This window comes from Danaus plexippus (assembly GCF_018135715.1).
Source record: "Danaus plexippus chromosome 13 unlocalized genomic scaffold, MEX_DaPlex mxdp_15, whole genome shotgun sequence".
NCBI lineage: Eukaryota > Metazoa > Arthropoda > Insecta > Lepidoptera > Nymphalidae > Danaus > Danaus plexippus.
Window position 1 is genome coordinate 6,632,125 of NW_026869849.1, and position 15,740 is coordinate 6,647,864.

The 15,740-nt window shown below is 33.0% G+C and overlaps 3 protein-coding genes across 8 annotated transcripts in view; 2 read left to right on the plus strand and 1 right to left on the minus strand.

Moving 5' to 3' along the window:
• Positions 1–204: 204 nt before the first annotated feature.
• Positions 205–8,577, minus strand: LOC116770051 (zinc finger protein 567-like). Of its 5 annotated transcripts, none has more exons than XM_032661391.2 (15): positions 7,967–8,577; positions 7,488–7,713; positions 6,986–7,272; positions 6,437–6,578; positions 6,109–6,266; positions 5,547–5,690; positions 5,148–5,335; positions 4,692–5,079; positions 4,312–4,414; positions 3,521–3,585; positions 3,340–3,437; positions 3,094–3,214; positions 2,721–2,945; positions 1,767–1,915; positions 205–1,445 (listed from the first exon to the last, which is right to left on the minus strand). In XM_032661391.2, the coding sequence occupies exons 1-15, from the start codon at positions 8,090–8,092 to the stop codon at positions 1,325–1,327; spliced, it is 2,541 nt and encodes an 846-aa protein (XP_032517282.1). In that variant the 5' UTR covers positions 8,093–8,577; the 3' UTR covers positions 205–1,324. The 5 variants fall into 5 exon arrangements, with proteins under 5 accessions (XP_032517282.1, XP_032517284.1, XP_032517283.1 ...); XM_032661393.2 differs by having other exon boundaries at positions 6,437–6,563; positions 7,482–7,713; XM_032661392.2 differs by having other exon boundaries at positions 3,533–3,585; positions 7,482–7,713.
• A 364-nt stretch (positions 8,578–8,941) lies between these two features.
• On the plus strand, positions 8,942–10,732 carry LOC116770353 (COP9 signalosome complex subunit 7b). 2 transcript variants are annotated; one of them, XM_032661794.2, is made up of 5 exons: positions 8,942–9,276; positions 9,364–9,616; positions 9,783–10,003; positions 10,327–10,426; positions 10,592–10,732. In XM_032661794.2, exons 1-5 carry the CDS (start codon positions 9,082–9,084, stop codon positions 10,690–10,692), a joined length of 870 nt encoding a protein of 289 aa, XP_032517685.1. In that variant the 5' UTR covers positions 8,942–9,081; the 3' UTR covers positions 10,693–10,732. The 2 variants fall into 2 exon arrangements, with proteins under 2 accessions (XP_032517685.1, XP_032517686.1); XM_032661795.2 differs by having other exon boundaries at positions 8,943–9,276; positions 10,561–10,732.
• Positions 10,733–11,162: 430 nt separating this feature from the next.
• Positions 11,163–15,740, plus strand: part of LOC116770420 (protein yippee-like) — a 45,724-nt gene continuing 41,146 nt past the window's right edge. The window contains exon 1 of the mRNA XM_061527600.1: positions 11,163–11,583. The gene's annotated coding sequence lies outside the window, so the exon portion shown is untranslated. The remainder of the gene's footprint in view (positions 11,584–15,740) is intronic.

The window sequence follows — 15,740 nt, forward strand, 5'->3', positions numbered from 1 at the left end:
TACAGGCCTCGATTTAAAGTATTCATTTAAAAAAAGAAAAAAAATCTGATAAATAACAAATTTTTAGGAACATAATGATGTTTTGACCTACTGACCTTCCTTTAAATCTTCAGCGTCTAAATTTAGGAAACAAATAATTACTTACCTCCTGAATATGACATGATGAATATGAGATGATGATGATATGACGAAATGAGACACAAATTTCTATATGTATATTTTCATTTAATATAAAAATTATAGATATCCCCTATATATATATACATAAGTAAATGGCAAACTATAGATCCAACATCAGGCGAAGTCAGTTAGCGTATTTAATACTGTGTAAACAAATATTAGGGAACTTTTCTTCGGAAGCACTCTCTGTCGACACTAGCTCACTGTTCACGTTACATGTTTCTCCTCTCTTTGGCAATTTTCTTTAATACTATAAAGACGAACAATGTTCTCTCCTCTCACTATGTATCCAATGCTAGCGGTCAACAATAAACAGAATTTTATTTTCCTGGACTAGACGGTTTTAAGAAAATTCATTTCTATCGGTAAGCACTCACAGTTTATAATACAGGGTGTTTAAACAAATATATATTTTTTCTATTAAAAACATAATTCCATCAGATGCTTATATAACTAATCGCTTCACTACACAGGGACCGTTGTGTACCGTCTCGTATCTAGCGCCATCTTCCGTATGAAATATAAATAAAGTCAGATCTATAAAAAAATGAAATTTTTGATTGCACTCCATAACCAGTATGTACTTATTCGAAGGTTAACAAACTTAAATGCGTCTTAGGATGCACTAAACTTCGCATTTAACTAAATTGTACAATATAATTACAAATTATATATATATATGTATAAAAAAACAGTATTTGCCATTAAAAAAAAATTATGATATGTACAATAAAATACACTAGATACAACTACCCTTAACATTAAATGTACACCGATCTTTATTTTTACATGATCGCAAACTTCGATGCCCTAAATTTTAGAGCAATATATACAGTACTTGCGAATCAATTGCCATCAATCACACGCTGATTACTATACAACAAGTGGACGCGTCTACATCATGTGACATGCGCTTACAGCAACAGGCGACTCCACCGAACCACCCAGTCCGCGATGGTATAAAATTGACAACATATCGGCCAATACATAGCCATCTAGATCTGCTCCTACCACAAGTTACGCGAGAGTTTATGAACGCCGGAACCGTCCGTATGTACGCGAGCACGCGAACTCGTAGTAGTGTGTTCTAAGCCGAGTACTGTATCACTGTAGTACACTATGAGTCGGTCTAGGCGCTACGCGTTCAGTCTAGCTGCTGTACTTGTACCACGGAAGCCGGCGGCGGTATCGATATCTCGTACTTGATGAGCCCGGTCGCCCCCCGACCCGACAGCACCAGCCCGCCGACCTCCTTGACGTCGCCGCTGTAACACAATACACCTGCTGTCACATACGCCAACAAAATCAATTTAACATATAAATATGGATTTCAATGTAGTTTTCAAGTAAATGTGTGAGTGTGTGTAGACTCGTGTGGATGTAAATGTGTGTTGCGTGTGTTTGGGTGTAATTGTTGTTGCGGATTTGGGTGTAGTTATATGTATTAGCGTGTGAGTGTAGTTGTGTGTATGCGCGAGTGAATGTCGATATGTGTATGTTTGCGTGGATGTAGCTGTGTGTTATAGTTTCAAGTCTACATATGTGTAGTGAGTCGGCGTGTATGTGTGTGTGTAATAGTGACGTACGCGTGGTGTCTCTTGTGTCCAATCTGCGAGGCGAGCTGTTTGCCGTCCCTGGTGACGATGTGTAGCGGTGAGCCGAGCAGAGCGCGTCGCCCGCCGACCGTGCCCACCACTATCTGGTTACCGATCACCTGACCCGAACGATTCGTTACCTGGAAAAAATATTATACTACATTATTAATATCTAAAACTTACTTACTTACTGTACTTAACGAATTTATTTTTCACTGTTACTTAAAACCTTAATTATGCAACATTCAAATCAACACGTAGGTATTTCCGAACTCACTATTTAACGAAAATAATAACTATAATTTATGAACATCCTTAGAAAAATCAATATTTAAATGTTAAAAAGGTTGATAGAATTACTATCAACTTAAACAAAAAAACTATAAAATAAATACCCTTGTGTGTTAAGTGACCTTACTCAGTACGATAAAATAAAAAAATATATATAAAATGTGTATTTTTTATTTTATGTGTGGGGAATATTAATGTAAATTACTCTAATTGTTTGTTTGAGAATTCTAGTATATATATTATAAAATATAACTCTGATAGTATATGTATATGTACATATTACACATGTGATCAAACTTAAACCGATTCAAATAATAAGCAATGCTGTCTGACACATGACACCGAGTTTGTCGCGATACTACAGAGTTTTTATTATTTCATATCTCCATGTTCACACGAACCTCGTCCGAACATGGCCACGGTAGTGTCCAAAAACTTAGTTACCTTTAACAGAATAGACATCATTCTTTCTTTTTTTATTCCTCTATTTAAACTGGATATACATATAACTATATATAGTTATATAAGTATCTGCATTACGTACATGTAAATATATATACATATATACAAGTGGCTTTTTGTTTTGTAACCATTAAAACAGTAGAAAAAACATAAAATTTAATCTATTTTTCCTATTGGTCGATTTCTACTCACAACCTGTATGTGAGTCGGTTGCTGGTGATCTTGCTGTTCCATCTCGAGGTTTTGGTGCTGCACCTGATGCTGCTGCTGTTGTTGCTGCTGCTGCTGCTGCTGCTGTTGTTGCTGTTGCTGCACCTGCTGCTGTACTTGTTGTGCTACCTGTTGCGCCGCTTGCTGTGCCGCCTGTTGGGCCGCTTGCTGTTGTGCTTGTTGTGTTGCTTGTTGTTGTGCTTGTGACTGGAGTAAAGAGGTATATTTTATAATGACATTTCTCAAAATAGCTTGCTTTTCAAGCATTATTTGGAATATTTACATGTTTCCAGTATGAGAACAGATAACATTACAATTATGTATTATAATTATTTAATTTGCATATTATATTTACATTTCTAGGCGGTAGGTCCATGTGTTGTCTTTGATGCAGCATGAGATGATTTTTCTGGAAGAAAGCTTTCCCACACTGATCACACACGTGCGTCCGAAGGGTACAACTGCTATCTGGATGCCTGAAATATACATTTATATATATATAATAATTAAAACAATGATCGTAAAATGTCACAGACTATAAAAGATCGGTAAAAAAAACCATATAGTTTATATTGCTTATGTACATATTTATATGAATTACCGTTTATGGTGAGCCAATAAGCCGTGTTTCGCTGCAAATCCTTTACCGCAGTCGACACAGAAATGTAATTTCGGTCGTGGCGTCGTCATGTGATGGTTCTGTGATGACAAACATTTTATTTTAAGACTATTTATGTATATAAAATAGTATAAGTCACTTGTATCACATCCAGCTCACTCACCGTTGCAATTACCTGTGTGTGAACTACGTTACTGGGGTTGGACGATATTATCTGAATGGGTTGATCTGAAACAAAGTATTCAAATTCCTATCACGAAATTCTAAGTCGTATATTTGATAATATACTTAAATAAATTCTAAGCCTAGATGTACTCACAAAAAATTTACTATTACTAAGAAAACAATAGAGTATTTTTTTATAACGAACAATGTCGGTTGTTTAGAAGATTTTTATTGCTGAGGTATATCTATTCTTTCGCCATTAAAGAAATACAGAAATATATACAATATAGATACAGATAACTTATATACTTCCTTTTTGGTGACGTCACTAATGTAGGACTTTTGTGTAAGCGTGTGGGGTATGTTCGTATGTATACATTATGAATATTGTGTGTATCTGTGTGCGTAGGTTTATGTTAACCTAAAATGCTACCCACATAGACACGTAAATCTACGCACTAAGCGAATGTATGTGTATACCTTTGTTTACGTCTATGTGTATGTATGTACATGTGCATGTATGTATGTTTGTATGTTTGTATTTTTGCATGTGTGTGTGTCTTTGTGTTAAAGTGTATCTGTATGTATTTGTATGCGTTTGTGAACATTCACATAAAAAGGAATAAAGAAATATGAATGTGTTTATATTTATGTGTTCGTATGTATATGCGGCTGTGTATGTATGAATGCATACACGGTTTGTGTGGGTGTGTGTGTGTATGTAACGTATGTATATATGTGTGTGTATGTGTAACGTATGTATGTTTACATCTATGTTTGTGTACATACTGTGATGCACCAGACTGGGCTGTAGTGCGGCGGTGAGTGCGCACAGATCAGTGACACACGTCCGGTCGCCCGCGTGCAACCTCACGTGGAGTGACAACGCCTCCTGGAAACAAACAGAGGATGATTTAAACTATGTATCACAAGAAATCAGTAACGAAAATGTATATAAAAATATATGTACTAAGTTTGAAAAATGTCAGAGTTATGGCAACTGAACAATTTTGTAAGAGCTTATCAAATGTTTTCAGAACGATGTCGAAGCTAGCATAGTATGAATTTTTGGGTAGGGAACCAAATTTTGGTTTGATTTTTTAAGGTCGGGATGTGACTCAGTAAAGCAAGTTTGCACAATTGATACATATTTTAAGTAAATAACTTACCTTTGTATTGAAACAAGAGCCACATTCAGGACACACATATCCTGGTGATGCCTTCTCAGTGATAATTTGACCATCAGCACCAATTACTTGAACTATTTGAGGTTTAAAATCGTCTTGTTTTATGACAGTCGTTTGTTGTTGTTGCTGCTGCTGTTGTTGTTGCTGCTGTTGCTGCTGCTGGGCTTGCTGTTGAGCCTGTTGCTGTGCTTGCTGCTGCTGTTGTTGCTGTTGCTGTTGTTGCTGCTGTTGTTGTTGTTGCTGACTCTGCTGCTGTTGGGTCGCAGTGAGACAATGCCTCGTTATCTTCAAATGCTGCTGTAGCTCGGGTTTACATTTAAAAGCTTCGCCACACTCCAAACAAGCTACCGCTCCTTCCCCGGTGTGAATTCTAAAACATAATTTACTCATTAGATCGTAGTTCATAGATAATTTTGACCGTACCGTTGGTAAACTCACTTCAGATGCGCGACTAAGGTCCTCTTCTGTAGAAATTCTTTTCCACAGACGGGGCAGGCGTGTGGTACTCTACCGTGTACTCGGCCGTGATTGACGAGTTGGAACTTCCTGGCGAAAGCGACTCCACAGTCCGGACACACGAACGGTGACAATGAACCGTGGAAACGGCTGTGCATCACTAAATGTTCCTAGAAGTTAAAATACTATGGTTATTTTACGTCACATGGTATACGCACTGTCTGTTGTTTAATATTTTTATTCTGTTTCTTGTATGTATGTTTTTATTTATCAATAAGAAATTTTAATAATGTTCTATGTAAGTACCCTATGATATGATGATCGTTTATGTAATATTATACTGGGATGGTATATAACGCATAATTTAATATATAGTTGTACCTTCTGTGCAAAGCTCTCCCCACAGTCCCCGCACACGAAGGGTCTCTCCCCCGCGTGGTACTTGCTGTGCGTCACGAGATGTCGCTTCAAGGGGAACCCCCGACCGCACTCGCCGCACACGAACGGCCGCTCGCGACTGTGTACCTGGAAAATTTATTTAATATGTAACATAGAAATTGCTCACAACAATCTGCCACAAAATTAAACACTGATATATATTTATTTTTCATGTATGTTGACGACGTGAAACTTATATTAATACATACATTACAAAAGGGTTTTTTGATGATAACTCACCGACCTTTTTCGTTTCCTATGATAAAGGCTTTAACTTAACTTTAACTCTAATACAGATAGTTATATATAATGTTTAATGAAATGATAAAAAAACTGACTTTATTTCAAAATGTATTAGACATAGTATTAAAAATATATCTGTACATACATTAACACTTTGTACGTCGATAAAGGTTCATTTTATATTGAAATGACAGCTTACATGACGTCCCATTGATAATTTAAAAAGTACATATTTAATATATTTTTTAAATAATATACTTACTCGTGAATGTGTGACGAGATGGTGTTTGAGTGTGAATGCCATTTTGCACTCATGACATCTATATGGCCGGTCAGCAGAATGTAACAGTAGATGTGTATTGAGGCAATGTTTCCTTGCAAATGCTTTCCCACAATGACCACACACATGAGGCCTCTCTCCTATAACAGTATATATGTATTAAGTCTTCTTAAAAAGTTCTACATATCATTTATACCTCAAACTAAATATTAGATTTACTAGTAATAAAATCCAAAATAGTTTTCAATTATATAGGTTTGTATACAATATTTTTTTTAATTTCAAATTTGGCTGTATTAAGTGACAGTACCTGTATGAACTCTTGCATGTGTTGTGAGATGATGCTTCAGAAGAAAAGATTTCCCGCACTCTTCACATGAATATGGACGTTCCTTGACTGGTGGCACCGTCATCACAGTGTTAGTCATCATGTCTGTCTGTGAATACACCGTCTAACACTCTGTTAATTTACTATATACACAGATATTAAAAATTTTAATAGATTAATCAATACAGTTAATATATTTACACATACAACCCGAATCCCTGAAAAATAAGAAAAACATCCTACCCTTGTCTATGACACAAGTATAATCATGATGTATGGAGATTTTTGTTTTGAAAATAATACACATGTATAAGCAATAATGTCTGAATAATTAGAAAACCATTTTACTTCATCTTAATGACAAATTTAAACATGGCAATTGAATAACAAATTTCTAATTAGATTTCTGTATTGTCTATGGATCGCCTTTAGTGAATAAACAACCTATCAATAACAATTTGAAAAACTATCACAGTTTCACAGTTTTTTATTAATACTTTTCTTTAGAATTTTTTATAGTAATTCACTTACTTTTGGTGAATTATTCGCTGTACCCGGTTCCTGTTTAGTATTAAGCAAGTGATGTTGGTGAACAGTTGTCTGTATTGATTCAGCCTGTGACTGCTGGGCAGTGGCCTCGGCGAGACTCTTCAGACTTCCGTTTAATATAGAATGATTCAACTGTGAAGCATCTATCACGGGTGTGGCTATACCTTGTGCTTGAAGGGCCCGTTTCATCAAAATCTCATTACATTCCTCTGCAGTCAACTGAATAGGACCAATTGGTGTCATGAATGGTTTTGCCGATAAATGTGTAGCTGAAACACAAAATATATTGTTTATAATCTTTATAGACAAACATTTATAAAATAATAATAGTATTTGTTTAAGCAGTCTTTATATAAATATCATCCTTCTTCTAAGTTTGTTCAGGCACATCAATTCAAAACTGTTGAAAGTACCACATATTTTTGTGGGTGTATAAATAAGATTTATAACCAACTATTAATAAATCTTTATCCCTTACACTCACTTTGTATAGTTGCAGTCTGGTTTGGCTGTGAGACTCTATTGATAGTGTGTGTGGGGGCTTCATTTAACACAAACATGGCCCTCCTAGCGGTCACAGGTGTTCCAGCTGTTACAACCCTTGTGACTTGAGTTGCTGCATTTGTTACCGCTACCGCTACTGCACCGACTTTGTCTTGCACTTGTGGAGTTTTGTGAGACATAACAGTCAATGTTGTTTCTGGAGAAACCTGAAAACATTAAACAAATATTTGTATTATTTTGCTAATTGCATTGGGGTTCTACCTAAAATCAGAAAAACACTATTTCATAATAGAAAAAAGTATATTAGAATCTTCATAACATGTTTTTGTTTGTATACAGATGTTTAAAAGAGTTAAAATATATAAATTTATGGTTTCTCTAACAAACATGTTTGTGTTCTACATGGTTTATAAAACATCGACACAAAATTTTTGCTACTAAAAATTAAATATAACGAACCGTATTCCCCAAGGTATAGCTCAGGCTGCTGGGTGTCTCGACTTCACACTTAGTCAGATCTGCGTTACTCGTGAAACCCCACGAGTAGCCGAAGCCCGAAACATTACTCGGCGTTGGCATACACATTTTCACTTATTATTATCCACTACATTCACGTAAACCGACGAACACACATTCAATTGTCCGATAGTAAACACTACTCATGACAGAATTGCCATTACGAACATGTACGTACACTTTCACACTAATGCACAACACACTCATCAATCTAGCGGCGAAACAACTCAAGTCATGTATTATGTTATATATACAGTATATTTTAATTCACAAACTATCACAAATTGATTATGAACATTAGACCACATAAATGTTATAAACTATACTCATCGAGTCGACGAAAAAGGCGGCATTGGACGCTAGAAGCTACATTGACACGCAAGTAATCTGACCATAACGGCGAACAGGACAACCTCGGAGTTATAATTTTGAACTTCATAATATAATTTACTATCAAGAAGTAACGTAAAAACTTCATTAATTAAATACACTTACTGCTATTAAGAAAACAATAATTTTATAGCACACACAAAAAACCGGACGCCATCTTATTGTTTATGGCCAATTTTTATACATGTATTGCCATATATTTTAATGAATTGTGACTATACACATTTCATTCATATTTGAAACACTATAACTTCTATGTATATATATAAAAGATATCAGAATATGAATAATGTAATCGACTTACAACTATTTATAAAACATTTATGAAAAAAATCATATAAGTAGTATAATACAAAAATATCATCAACGAAGGAACAATTGGGAACCAGTTTATGCCACCTCTTTTTCTTCAGCTATTCTTTAAAGATTTCAGCGAATAATTTAACTTAAAATTACTTGTTATCATTATGATAAAAATAATAAATATTCTTTAGTAAGCAACTATAAATGCTATAACGAATGTCAAATGTCAAAAATATTGTGCTTGCTAATTTGACTTCTGTTACCCACAAAAAATTAAATAACATCTTATTACCTTTCCTTATATTACAAATAAAACCTTTTCACTTCTTTAGTAATTTAAAGGATAGTAATATTTATTTTTCACTATGAATCCAATGTCGATGGACAGAGATGAACCAACTTCTTTGTCATCGGTTTCCACAAACCATCCCTTAGAACAGTTCATATTGCTTGCTAAAGGTGCTAAGGGTTCAGCATGTGCGGAACTAATTAAACAGGTTCTTGAAGCTCCAGGAGTGCATGTTTTCGGAGAACTTTTAGAAATGCCAAACATAAAAGAGGTATTAAAAATTAACTATTTTCTATCATTCAATCTGGCAGTCTTCTCTTTCCTATTCAGATTTATAAATAAATTATTTTAATTTCAGTTGGAGACAGGACCTTATGCGACACATTTTAAAACTCTCAATTTGTTTGCATATGGTACTTATAAAGACTATTTAGAAAATAAACCTGAATACTTAGAACTAAATCCTGTACAATGTAAAAAGTTACAACATTTAACAATAGCAACTTTGGCTACTCAAGAAAAATGTATACCATACAGTGTGCTTCTAGAAGAATTAGACATTAAGAATGTTAGGGATTTGGAGGATTTAATTATTGAAGCCATTTATGCAGGTTAGTATTTCTACTATCATTTGTTCTGCTGATTAAAATATCTCATAAAATTAGTCCTACTAAGTGATTACAATATTTCAATCATGTTTATAACCCAACTTCATTCCACTTAAATAAATATATGAAAAAAATTGGATTTCACATATGATATGGTAAATAATTACAGATATAATCCATGGAAAGCTTGACCAAGAATGTAAGCGTGTAGAAGTGGATGTCGCATTAGGACGGGATGCTCGGTTAGAAGATGCTGCAGCCATAGCTGATGTGTTAGCGGACTGGTGTAATGCCTGTGAAACTGTCCTCAACTCAGTGGATCGACATATACAGAGGGCCAACCACCATAAACAACGGTCTATTAGACACCAACAAACTATTGAACAGGAGGTTAGGACTCCAAATGTTGTTTTGAAAAGTATTTTGTCGTGACTTTTCCCCTTGTGATAAAAATAATGCTATGTTTAAAATATGAAAACTAATATAAAAGTGTATAAAACTAACATATGACCTAATTTACTCTGAGAACATATGTGAAGTTTCGCAACTTCAACCAAATTGTTTTCATTGTAATATAAGTTGTGGATAACAATATTATTATGATATAATTCTGTGGTACAACAGATGAAGCATCATATTCCTAAAATTGATGTTTGTCATTATCATAATATTTTGTTTTATTTTTATCATATCGTGTATTGATATTCTTGCAGATTGGATTTATCAAAAAGACATTAAAGGCCCAAGCAGAAAATGAGGAATCTGCTTCCGGTGGTGGTAGCGAGACACATTCGGCTCCCAAGAAAAACTCTAGTAAGACATCAAAATACGTTATGAGGAGTGGAAAGTTTTGGCAGAAAATAACATAATAATTTTTATTTTATAAATTGTTGTATAATAAATATTTAGGTACTACTCGCTTCATTGTTGTTATTAATCCACCTCAGGGGCTGTCAATAAAATACGTGTCACGTTAAGGTCGAGGGGTTCTACAAAGTGTGAGGTCATGTCACAAGGGCGAGAGGAGGAGTCTTAGTCGACGTGATGACACAACCGTTACAAAAAGTTCTACCACATAAGTTACAACTTTATTATTTCAATAAATATAATTATACAAAACGCTGTTTTAATTAAGCTCTAATAAAATGTAAATGAATCTAAGGTGTGGGGATTTATACTTTAATATTGTCTACTAGGATGAACGAGACAAAATATTAAAATTGTGACTTTTCAAGAGCTTAATGAACACAACGTGTATGTAAAATTCGAACAAACATTCCTACAATTTAATATGTTATTGTAACAGTCCTAGGCAAATTGATTGGTTACATATAAAATTCTAACAAAATTACCAAAATACACAATAAAAGTGTGGCTTTCCTAAATTATTTTTGAAATTAAGAATCGTAAATTACAAAATTAGATAATTTTTTGGCATTAAAATAAAAATATAACTAGTAACACCGTGTTAACTGTCAAATGAGAGAATGAAATAAAAGAGCGAATAGACATATGCTAGGAACTGAGAAAGAAAATGGTGACGAAACAAGTCTAGCTTGAGAGTCGAGGCTCGCCGACGTCTCCGTCCGACTCGATACTTCGAGCTAGTTTCGACATCGGAACAACTGTTTTCGACGCAGCAGCGCAAATAAAGTGCGCAGGCAGTGCAAACGATTATTACGTTAGCAGGCCGCAGAAAAGTGATGTAAATAATACATAAAACTCCCAGCATTGTAAACAAAGACTATCCTGTACTTATGACTTTATTATTTGTAAAAATAATCGTGTCTGAGACTTAAATTACTGTAAATAAACCAGTGAGTAACTACGACACAAGTGATAATTGACTTTTAACATATAAAATGATTCTGTGATTTGTCAATTATAAACAAGACTTTATTTTGAAAAGGGACATTTGTTTTTTGGAGATTCATAAATCAAGGGTCTCCGAAAATTGGATGAACTTAAAGGCAAGTATGCCCTTTAGATAGGTCATCACCTTCAGGATTCATGATTTCATCGAACATTCCGTAATAACAAAATACTTTCTAAATGCATTTACATCATGGCTCACGAGTAGCATAATATTTAGATATTAGCATCTGCAATATTTTCAATAAAATAACTATAAATTTTATTAGGTTGTTAAATCGATAGAAAAAATATAGACAACATAAACGCTTCTTTGTACGCGTTGTTGTTATGGAGATTGCCCTGACTTCTTTGTTGTTTGATCAGTCAGCTGTTCGGGCTAAGGATAGCTAGGGTGGGGAGGAACTGGTTAAGCCAGTTTTACTCTCGCTTATATGTGTCTATATAGATAATTACTATTCAACTCCATGTACTGCGAAGTGCATTGTATTGTCACTAGTAATAATTGGCGCGGATTACCCTTTCCTCTTTATGTTTGCGAGTGTGCATACGAAAAGCAAACTATAACTATGTACTATATATAACATATTGACATATTAATATAAATAATATGATATATATATATATATATCAAGTATTACGTAAATAAAACATATAACAACTTTTGGTCAACAAATAAATAAATAAAGCATAGTTAATATTTAGGAAAATCGGTAATCTTGTCATGTGGGAAACATCTTAAGCATGCAATGCACATTGCAGGCTTCGATTCCCATAATGCGATACTACGATCAACGATGTGACGTCACGGCACAAATAAGCCAAGGCATGCGTGTCACTGTCATTTATAACTGAAACTAGGTACCAGCCCCGGCTTCGTACAGGCTCTTTACGAAAAATATAGCCTAATTTTGAAAATTAAACTTATATTATGATAACTTTCAAAGGGTACGCCCGATTTAAAAAGTGATTTACAGATACCGATGTAGGCTTGAAAACGAAGTTATTTGTTTTGATAAGACTTAATACCGTTTTTATGTAAATAGCTTTTCAATAAACGTTTTAGAAATGCCAATTTTTAAAAGTTGTAAAATAGATATAGTATGTTATCCATAAGGTATAGACATAAGCCACCGCCGACCGCGGACTTTTCTGTAGACCTATATAAGATACACAATTCCACTTTATATCTCAAAGACTTTACGCAGCGTTTTCGTTGAAAGCTCTCAGACGGCTCATGTTGTCCCGACATCTTCAACAAATATCGTTAATGTACACACAAGTAAATACAAAAACTTAACAAATTATATACTAAGAATCACGCTATAGTGGTGATAACTGTTTGATAATCGGTGCATTAGTTTTTCCGTTTATCGCGAACAGACAGACGCGGCGAGGTACTTTGTTTTATAATATGCGTTCCATTATTATTATAAACATAATAATAATGTAGTCACGATTATATGATATAAAAATGTATAGTTTTTTTTTATTTATATATATTATCATTACTATTTAAGTGCTTAATTTATTTCTTAACATTGTTTTTTAATCATTCTGTGGTATTTTCAACAAATGAAATGGTATCACGATAGTATTTACATCATATTTACAAGTAAGAAAAGTTAAAAAAAATGCATTCATATATATACCTAGTTTAAACAATAGTGTAAATTTAACAACTTGTTATTACGGGGTCCAACATGACGTAAATATCTCAAACAATCAAACTACACGGTTACCTCACCAATGACGATAATAGAAATAATATTTAAAGTTGCAACACTGTCGAAGAATGAATAAACATTAGAAAGAAATCATTAATATAAATATATGTATATATTTTATAAAATAATTACTAAATTAATAATTATTAATACTGATTTTTTTTTACAAAGGAGTATTTTTTTAAGCCAATATGTACGTTATCTTAAAATTATACGTATTAAAAATATAATATTAAAAAGTATATAACTACAATATATATATATATATATATTTTATACGCTATGTTATATTTAATCTATTTTATCTGCAATCCAATTTAAAACCTCACGTCAATATGCAGTTACACTAGATGTCATAAGCAATAAAGAAATACTTTAAAAAAAGATCGAAATTGTTCTATAACCTCTTTTTCGAACGAATGCAATACTTCATAAACAAATCCATATTTACGAAACACATGTATGTACTTCGTGATAAAGTGTCTTATGGAAGAATCTGTGAATTTTTAACATAAATGCCTAAACCTATTTGCTTCTATAACACGTATAGAAGCCGCAAGCATAACGCAATTCTAGGGGTTCTTAAGCCACTTGTATTATGAAGTAGGTACATAAGATTGTATTGTAACAAGGAGTGCATTTACTACGCAATAAAATATATTAAACTTTGGAAGATTTTTATTAAAGAATCACGAAATCGATTTGAAGAATTTGACTGTCAATTTTTTTATCGACATGTTATGGATATTTCAAACCTAACCTCGCGGTGTCACTTGTTGGGGTAAGCAATATATTAATGTGTGGTTGAAAACAGCCAACACGCCGTCTTAATTTAACTTGTCCGCGATGGTGCGGTTACATTTACACCGACTGCCCTCATCTCATATTACATTCGTATTTCATATATTTAGAGAGCGCAACGAACTTTGTCATTGTAATCAAACAAAGCCCTTTGTTATCTGTCTCGTAGATAGACTTGTTTACAATATTCAAGTTCAAGTTGTTTTAAAATACATATATTGTTCCGATTTTATAATGAAATTATAATAGATCTCATGCTAATATAACGCATTGCAATAAATATATGAATGCCAATTGGCTCTCATTCGGTGTAGACGTGTTTGCGTTCTAAAAGTATACAAATAAGTTATTTATCTATTTAACATATACATCTACAATAATGGGATGAACTTTTTAAATGTAAATAGTCGTTTTACCATAACCAATGACTTTTTTTTTTTATTAAAACGTTATTATTATTCTAGCACAAATCTCTCGAAACTGCCAGTTCCATTGTGTATATTTACAATTCTCTCATTCAATTTCATATTTTCATTTCAAAAGAATCCCTTAATCTTTCATAACAGACCGTCTGCGACTGAGCTTTGTCGGTTTCAAAATACTGAGTACCTTTGAATAGTTACGACTTATAAATATTTAATAAATAAAATTTTAAAAGCTTGTAGTGTATAGTGTAACCAATAAATATATATTGTGAATAACATACAATACACATGTAACTAGTGTGATTTAAGATAGAAGATTTTTCTCATTCATTAGATAGATGGAATGGATTTTGATTTACATTAATAATATAAAAATTATTAGATTCCTCGATACGTATAGGGCAGCGAGTGGAACTGTAGCTAGCGTAATCTAATGTCGATAAGTTGTTACATCCAAATGGTTTTCATTTGATACATTCCTCTCCATCGATCGTATTATTTGTAATCAGCCCAGAAACCGATTCTATTTATTTTCTCGTATAAATTAAACTGCTAATATAAACAGTGGCTCCCAAAGCGGGACAGGCTGGGCGGTTCGCTTCCTCTTGCAACATCTACAAATTCATTGCAACATATTATCGGAACGCTAATAAAATTATATTATTACCTGCCTCTTCTATCCACATCAATGTTTTAACTGACTTCTTGTATTTTCACATCTGTGTTGACGGACATGAATTATTCTAATGATTTATTTTATACGTGTTCATATAAATCTGTAATATTTTCAACCAGGAAATAAAGATTATAAGTAATAAAAAATAAAGTAAAATTTCTAAGGTATATAAATTCAATAAAACATAGACTTTTCTTTAGATATTATTTTATTAAAGACATCAAACATTCGCAATTAATAAAAAACTATGTGAAAGTCAAACAATATGAAATATTTTATTTATAACATAAAAAAGTTTATGAGCTTCAAGAAGGCCGTATTAATATAAATTTAATAGTATTTATATTCATATTTCATTATTTTATAATAAACTATATGTTTTATTAGAAAGCGTTATATTCTTTTAACAAAAGATGTCGATCGCTTTTTAAATTTATCATTTGATGCATATAATTTTTAACGTACATATAGGTAAAACACGTAAAATTATTTATATGAATAATTCATTTTTAAAAATAAAATAATATTAAAAAACCATTTCTATTTTTTTGCGAAGAGAATTAAAAAAAAATCAGAACACCTGACTTAATAATTAATATATCTGTTAAGTGCTAATGTGAGCTATA